The 8,685-nt window shown below is 48.7% G+C and overlaps 1 protein-coding gene across 2 annotated transcripts in view; it reads right to left on the minus strand.

Moving 5' to 3' along the window:
* The window catches only part of CCDC90B (coiled-coil domain containing 90B), a 58,617-nt gene extending 51,204 nt beyond the window's left edge, over nucleotides 1–7,413 (minus strand). Inside the window, exons 1-2 of one of the 2 annotated variants that reach the window (XM_073661708.1) lie at nucleotides 7,257–7,413; nucleotides 6,874–6,996 (exon numbers count right to left, since the gene is read on the minus strand). In XM_073661708.1, the coding sequence (XP_073517809.1) occupies nucleotides 6,874–6,996; nucleotides 7,257–7,323 (190 nt within the window). In that variant the 5' untranslated portion in view covers nucleotides 7,324–7,413. The remainder of the gene's footprint in view (nucleotides 1–6,873; nucleotides 6,997–7,256) is intronic. The other variant, XM_073661709.1, reaches the window with a different exon arrangement.
* Nucleotides 7,414–8,685: the final 1,272 nt, after the last annotated feature.

Below are 8,685 nucleotides of genomic sequence, written 5' to 3' on the forward strand. Positions count from 1 at the left end.
CTGACCGCAATCCACGGGTGGCGTAGTCGGACACTTATTCCAATACAAATAGACTGCCACTGGTTTGACCACCCTGGGCACGGACCGGGTCACCGCCACACGGAGACTACAACCCCCAGCATTCTACAACAGGCCCGGTTCCGGGTTCCCCTGCACAACACAGGCCCAGGGGGCGCGTCAGATGCACATCACCAGATTTACTTAATTGGTAGTTGGCTCTCAAGCCTATGCAGCTTGGAGTAGGACGACATGTATAAAAAGTATCATGTGATCAAAATACGCATTTGCCTAATAATTCTGCACACAGTGTATATTTCAGTGATGAAAAAAAGAAAAAAAAGAAAGACAATACACCCCTTCTCCAAAAAAGCTCAGAACTAGTAATGTATGTACAGGGTGACTCCACCAGCAGAATAGTGAGTGCAGCTCCAGTAGCCTCGGCGCCTCTGAATGCTGTTGCCACTGATCACTTAGTTGAGAAACGACATCAGTGTGAGGGGGCTGCCGGGGCTGAGAGTCCCAGTCCTCCCACCAAAGTGCTATTCTGTGTTGGCGCTGCGGGTCAGGAAGATCCTGATGCTAAGGATCAGCGGCGCCTCACAGCAGCTAGAGATCAGCAGCGCCTGGTATCAAACAGAAAACAACGGAAATTACCAACTGATGATGCGAAGGGCACACACAAGACCAGGGGTGAGGTTGCCTCCAGTTCTAGGGAGGTGGCCAAGCCCCTTGAGACTGATGATGCTGAGGTCAAAATGTCACCCATTGACATTGCTGGTCCATTGCTGGAGTGAATGTGGTGGTGGGTGTGAGTGAGGAAAAATCGTTGTCCGAGTATGTGAATAGTGGTGTGGTTACTGGTTTAGAAAAAGGCGAGATGGTGATGGAAGTAGGTGGAAATGATGTTGTGATTGGTACGGTTGTCCCCCTGGGGGTGGCAGCGCCCGTTAGTAATTATGCCGGTGTCACCTAGGGGGGCAATAGGGCATCCTCCTTGTCTCCGGGCTCTGGGGATGGCATATTGCAGTGATATCTCATGGAGGCTCTAAAGAAGGGGGAGAGATCACTAATGGTAGAGGGTTGATCTATCCTTCTGGATAGAGAGGCATGGTCTCAGGGCCTTCCGAGAGCAAAAAGGGGGGGATACAGTGTGGTCCCTCCCAACACCCGGGCCAGGCAGTGTGCGTAGAAATGTGGTCCGTCTTCGGTGGAGGGGCAGTGATGCATGTCCTCCAAGGTCTAAGGCTGTGGAGCTCCTGCTGAGGATGAGCATCAAGGCTATTGACATCTACGCCTTGATACATCCCTATTCCACGCCTGAGTTTGATGTCAGCTTTGTTCGGCCAGAGGGGCTTGAGCTCTTCTTGTCGAATTATGAGTTGGCAAGAAATGAGCCCGGCTGGCGAGACTTTGCTGTTCAGGCGATGTCTTGCCAAAACCAAGTCAAGAAAGACACAGTGATGACTTGTCACAAGCTGCTTTCTTGCTATGACATCATGACGTGGCGTGGCCAGTATGAAGAGGTGGTAGAGATGCCAAAGAAAAACCGAGACGACTTTGGTATTTGATCAGGGGCCTGGACATTTATAGTAAAACTTAAGCGTTCAGGTGGTACGGTTGCCCACATTCCATCATCTGCCTTCCTGCGTAGGGATCGTATCCTTGTCTTCTACCAGGGGCAACCGAAGCGGTGCGGCAACCCCACACACTTCAGTGCAAACTGTACTGTGCAGAAATGTGCATTGTGTGGGGTGTCGGCCATCTTGCTGCATCTTGTGTGGTGAGTTAGGTTACCCATTCAGACGCTGTCCTCACTCCATTGCTGATGCGGCCTTTTTACAGAAACCGGTAGAATGCAGACGGGTTATGGAGTTAGAAATGGGGAGGTGCCTGATATTAGATGTCCTCATGAAAGGACAAGAGCTCTGGCTCATTAATATCTATATTCTCCAATATAAGTGGGACCGGAAGGGTCTCTTTATGAGGATCAAGCCCTGCCTTTTTACAAGTCGGCAGGTCGTCTTTGGAGGGGACTTCAACACTGTCACGAGGCCCCGGGATAGAGGAGGTTCCAGAGACAAGCTGACTTATGATAGCGTCGCCCTTAATAGTATAGCTAGTGAGGCTCGCCTGGTGGATGTCCACATCCGGCACACCGCAGGCCACGAGGGGTTCACCTATCATAGAGGTAACTGTAGGTCCAGGGTAGACAGGTTTTATTTAAAGGAGGAAGCCGTCTCTTCAGCAGTGTCTGTTGTTGAGGTGGAGTTCTCCGATCACTGTTTGATTTTGTTTTCCCTGAATGTTACAGAGACCCCCCGGATGGGAAGAGGCTTTTGGAGGCTCAATTCGTCTCTCTTGGAAGAAGCGGAGATAAGACAGTCCTTTGAGGATTTTCTTCAGAGCCAGGTAGCCTTACTGGATCTTTGTAGTAGTAAGTCAGAGTGGTGGGAGATGTTTATGAAAAGGGTGGCGAGATTCTTCCGCCTGCTCTCGAGCCTCAGGAGCCTGGACAGGTATCGCCTGTATCAGGGCCTGAGGAGGAAACTCGAGCATCTTGTCTCAACTGGAGGTAGCCACGAGGAGATCTCCAGAGTGAAATCTTTGCTAATGAGGTGTCAGTATGATAGACACGCATCTTTGGTTTTTGAGAGGGATTATGGGAAGTACCGCTTGCCTGATCGTTACAGAAAGTGCAAGATGTCAGTGAATAGTAAAGTTGTTACAGGACTGGTTGACACTGCGGGTTCCCTGAAAAGATCCAGATCAGGGATCCTGGAGGTCGTCAGATCCTTCTACTCGCACCTCTTGGGGAAGAGGGATCTGGATTGGGATGAGATGTCGGCTTTTCTGGCTGAAGCCGTCCCCGAACCAGGGGTAGACCCCTCTCTTGGCGTTTTGACAGAGATGATCAGGGAAGAGGAAGTTAAGTTGGCGATTGAAGGGCTCGCCCTAAAGAAATCTCCCGGTCCAGATGGCTTAACATCTGAATTCTAGAAGACCTTTAAGGACGCCTTGGTTCCCCTCTTGACTGAGGTATTCAATGAGTGTCTTTCCTCGGGCACTCTGCCAAAATCAATGAGGAGGTCTGCCCTGATCAGGTTGTCAAAGGGTAAGGACCCATCTTGCATTGAGAATTGGCGTCCCATAGCGCTTCTCAATGCAGACAGGAAGGTTTTGGCAAAGGTGCTGTTTAATCGGCTGGTGAAATTTGCACCCCGGCTCCTTTCGGGGGGCCCAGCATTGCTCTGTTCGGGGCCGCAGTACAATTAGTGCTGTATTCTGTGTCCGAGAGGCGGTGGAGCAGGGTAGGGCTGGTCACTGGAAGGGGTACATGCTGTCATTGGACCAGGCAAAAGCGTTTGATCGGGTTAATCATGAGTACCTCTGGTCTGTCCTTCTGAGGTATGGACTGCCAGGGAGGTTTGTTGATTGGCTTAAGACCTTGTACGCTGGGGCAGAGAGTTTCCCGCTTGTGAACGGTTGGATTGGCAGCTCTTTTGAGGTTGGATGTGGTGTTCGCCAGGGTTGTCCCTTCAGCCCGCTGCTGTATGTGTTTGTGATTGACCCACTTCTTAGGAGGGTGGAGCGTGGATCGTTGGCTGGGATCGGGATGGACCTGGCAGCACCGGAAGCCACTCTGAGGGTGGTGGCATATGCAGAATGACGTCACCGTTTTTGTTTCCTCTGACGGGGAGGCAGAGTGGCTGATGTCAGAGGTAAATCACTACTCGGAGGCATCCGGGTCTAAGATCAACTGGGATAAGTGTGAGAGTCTCTGGCTGGGAGGAGGAGATCCTGGTTTTGATCTCCCGGACACCCTTCCAGGACCCAAAGTTTCTGCAAAAGTTCTTGGCATCGAATTTGGCCAGGGGGATTACTCTCAAAAAAATTGGGACAGCAGGCTAGAGATCGCCACTCAGAAGGTGAACCAATGGAAGGGTTGGTCTTTGACCCTAAGGGAAAGGGTAAACCTGATCAAAACTTACCTGCTCCCTTTGCTGATCTATCTGGGCAGTTTGTGCATCTTGCCGGAGCCTCTCTGGACTCGGGTTTACAGTTTGTTCTTCCAACTGTTATGGGGGAATAGACTGAACCTGGTCAAGAGGGAGGTTACTTACCGTACGAGGAGACTAGGAGGGTTGGGTATGGTCAACCCTGTGGTATTCTTTGTGAATACCTTCATTAAGATCAATATTGCAAACCTCTGGAAAGAGAGGGCTCCTCCGTGGGTATTCTCCTGTAAGGGATGGTTTCAGCCTTTCTTCCAGGAATGGGAGACAGGAGGGCAAGTGAAGGATCTCCGCACACCGCATGGACATCTCCCGGCTTACGCTACCGTGGTTCTGAAGGTAATTTGCCAGTGGGGTCTGGGAATGTGGGAGGTCAGGACTCTGCAAAGGAAGCTCCTTGACAAAAGGGTTCTGTTGACCCATTTTCAGAGGCCTCTGGCGCTCAGGGATTGCCCAAGTCGGGATCTTGGGGTGGGTCTGCATCTTTTGAATTCTATCAGGATCCCTTCGAAGGTTTGGTACTTGGTTTGGCGCTGCTTCCATGGGAAACTGTGTGTGAGGGACAATCTGAAGTGTAGGAGCTTTGAGGACAGGTACTGTCCTCGGAAGCATTGTGGTACTTCCTGCTTCATTGTCCCTTTAACACAGAGGTGTACAACAGGGTGGGCGCCTCCATTGGCTGGCCCCAGCTGGCCGGTCTCTCTTATGCGGAAAGGGCCTATGGAGCATTCGGGGACCTGGGTGGTCGGGACCGCTGCACCTTATTTCTAGTTAGCGCAGTGGTTAGGTATCACACGTGGAACGCACGGTGCTTAGTATCGACGCAGCGGAAAATCCTCCCAGTGGATGATGTGTTTAGGACCATACTCGGTGACCTGGTGAAGGTGCGTTCTCTGGAGTGTGAGAGACTGGGTACACGGAGGGCCACTCTCCTCTGGAGGGGCTTTTCTTTTAGTGTGCCCTAGTCTGGTCATCTCCTCTCCTGGTGGTGGGCTGCTGCTGACACCATAGATTTTTGTTTTGTTTTGATCAGTAGATAGTGATGTAGGGCTGCAGGCACTGAACTTGGGCTTTGTCAGTTGTGGTTATTGTATTGTTTGTTTCTGTATATATTGTATTTAAGGATATGGATTTGGGTGTAGGTGTTAGGTTGGGTGGTGGTATCATCTTGTGGGGCTTTGGGACACTGGGTATTTGGGTGAAAAACCTGCACTGCCGGATCTGGCCTATGGGCGTTGGACATGGACTGAGGCATGAGACGCAGGACCAGCTCTCAGGTCAGTGCCGGGGAGGGACTGGTGGGCTTGAGTGTGGGGTGTTTTGTTTAGTCTTGTATATATTTGTATAGTTAGTATTTATTTTATATTAATTAAAAAAAAAAAAAAGTTTGTATATATTTTGTCAGCTATTGTTTATTTTGTTTATGTTTATTTTATTTATTGTTTGTGGTTATTATTTTCTTTGCTAACCGGACCAGAAGTCTGTAATATGAGTAGTTATTGAGTATATAAAGTACAGACCAAAAGTTTGGACACACCTTCTCATTTAAAGATTTTTCTGTATTTTCATAACTATGAAAATTGTACATTCACACTGAAGGCATCAAAACTATGAATTAACACATGTGGAATTATATACTTAACAAAAAAGTGTGAAACATCTGAAAATATGTCTTATATTCTAGGTTCTTCAAAGTAGCCCCCTTTTGCTTTGATGACTGCTTTGCACACTCTTGGCATTCTCTTGATGAGCTTCAAGAGGTAGTCACTGGAAATGGTCTTCACTTCACAGGTGTGCCCTGTCAGGTATAATAAGTGGGATTTCTTGCCTTATAAATGGGGTTGGGACCATCACTTGTGTTGTGCAGAAGTCTGGTGGATACACAGCTGATAGTCCTACTGAATAGACTGTTAGAATTTGTATTATGGCAAGAAAAAAGCAGCTAAGTAAAGAAAAACGAGTGGCCATCATTACTTTAAGAAATTAAGGTCAGTCAGTCTGAAAAATTGGGAAAACTTTGAAAGTGTCCCCAAGTGCAGTTACAAAAACCATAAAGCGTTACAAAGAAATTGGCTCACATGAGAACCGTCCCAGAAAAGGAAGACCAAGAGTCACCTCTGCTTCTGAGGATAAGTTTATTCGAGTCACCAGCCTCAGAAATCGCAGGTTAACAGCAGCTCAGATTAGAGACCAGGTCAATGCCACACAGAGTTCTAGCAGCAGACACATCTCTACAACAACTGTTAAGAGGAGACTTAGTGCAGCAGGCCTTCATGATAAAATAGCTGCTAGGAAACCACTGCTAAGGACAGGCAACAAGCAGAAGAGACTTGTTTGGGCTAAAGAACACAAGGAATGGACATTAGACCAGTGGAAATCTGTGCTTTGGTCTGATGAGTCCAAATTTGAGATCTTTGGTTCCAACCACCGTGTCTTTGTGCGACGCAGAAAAGGTGAACGGATGGACTCTACATGCTGGTTCCCACCGTGAAGCATGGAGGAGGAGGTGTGATGGTGTGGGGGGCTTTGCTGGTGACACTGTTGGGGATTTATTCAAAATTTAAGGCATACTGAACCAGCATGGCTACCACAGCATCTTGCAGCGGCATGCTATTCCATCCGGTTTGCGTTTAGTTGGACCATCATTTATTTTTCAACAGGACAATGACCCCAAACACCTCCAGGCTGTGTAAGGGCTATTTGACCAAGAAGGATCATTTAAAATCTTTAAATGAGAAGGTGTGTCCAAACTTTTGGTCTGTACTGTATATACACAGTGACTGCACCAGCAGAATAGTGAGTGCAGCTCTGGGGTATTATACAGGATAAGTAAAGCCATAGGCCGGTGTTGGCCGCTCACCATGGGTCTCCAGCTCTCGCACCAGTGCGTGTGTGTCGAATGTCAGCTTCCTCTGGTCGGATGGGGTGATCTCCACCTGTCTGACATCATAATTAGAGCTCACGGGCGCAGAGGATCCAAATCCTTCAGAAGACACAGAGCAGACACTATAAGCCGCAGCGCTCAGGAATGATACTGGGTGATACATCTTCTAGTTGCATTTTATGTCAGCACAGCAGCACAGAGTATTTCAGGTGAGCAGTGACCTCTCACTATATGATGACACTGGTGGTGGGAGCTGACTGTGATAAGTGGAAGGTCACACACAGGAGCAGACTGTGGAGTTCATGTTGTGCTGCTAATAAAGTTAATTGACAGCAGCTTCAGCCCAGCGGCCTCCTTACCTCTCCTGCAGCTCCTCTGTGCTGCTGTGAGCAGCTGGCCCGTCCACCTATAAACTGTCCCTCTCATCCTCCTCACTGACAGTCCCTCTGTATCACCGCCCTCCAATCCGGGCAGACGTTCAGCTTCCCGCTGCGTCACTTCCGGAGAAACGCTATGCATTGTGGGACAGATAGTTCTTCCTCGCTCAGAAACCGGAAATATGATTGTATACAGGGCTCGGTCCGGAGCTATGGTAACGGAGAATGGGGCTGCAGACCGCAGAGGAGTCACATGACCTGCGCTCGTGCAGAATTAACAGCATCTGTCACTGTGTTACCCGGGAGAGAGGCAGAAACAGCTCCAACTGCTGTACATGGGAAATAAAGTCACCACAGTGCCCCCATAATAACAGCGACATCCACAGTGCCCCCATAATAACAGCGACATCCACAGTGCTCCCATAATAACAGTGACATCCACAGTGCCCCCATAATAACAGCGACATCCACAGTGCCCCCATGATAACAGCGACATCCACAGTACCCCCATAATAACAGTGACATCCACAGTGCCCCCATAATAACAGCGACATCCACAGTGCCCCCATAATAACAAAGACATCCACAGTGCCCCCATAATAACAGTGATATCCACAGTGCCCCCATAATAACAGTGACATCCACAGTGCCCCCATAATAACAAAGACATCCACAGTGCCCCCATAATAACAAAGACATCCACAGTGCCCCCATAATAACAGTGACATCCACAGTGCCCCCATAATAACAGCGACATCCACAGTGCTCCCCATAATAACAGTGACATCCACAGTGCTCCCATAATAACAGTGACATCCACAGTGCTCCCATAATAACAGTGACATCCACAGTGCTCCCATAATACCAGTGATATCCACAGTGCCCCCATAATAAGTGACATCCACAGTGCCCCCATAATAACAGTGATATCCACAGTGCTTCCATAATAACAGTGATATCCACAGTGCTCCCATAATAACAGTGATATCCACAGTGCTCCCATAATAACAGTGATATCCACAGTGCTCCCATAATAACAGTGATATCCACAGTGCTCCCATAATAACAGTGACATCCACAGTGCTCCCATAATAACAGTGACATCCACAGTGCCCCCATAATAACAGTGATATCCACAGTGCTCCCATAATAACAGTGACATCCACAGTGCCCCCATAATAACAGCGACATCCACAGTGCCCCATAATAACAGTGATATCCACAGTGCCCCCATAATAACAGTGACATCCACAGTGCCCCCATAATAACAGCGACATCCACAGTGCCCCCATAATAACAGTGATATCCACAGTGCTCCATAATAACAGTGATATCCACAGTGCTCCCATAATAACAGGGACATCCACAGTGCCCCATAATAACAGAGACATCCACAGTGCCCCCATAATAA

The sequence above is a fragment of the Phyllobates terribilis genome, unplaced genomic scaffold, assembly GCF_046119375.1.
Source record: "Phyllobates terribilis strain yellow unplaced genomic scaffold, ASM4611937v1 Scaffold_2__4_contigs__length_985480577, whole genome shotgun sequence".
Lineage (NCBI taxonomy): Eukaryota > Metazoa > Chordata > Amphibia > Anura > Dendrobatidae > Phyllobates > Phyllobates terribilis.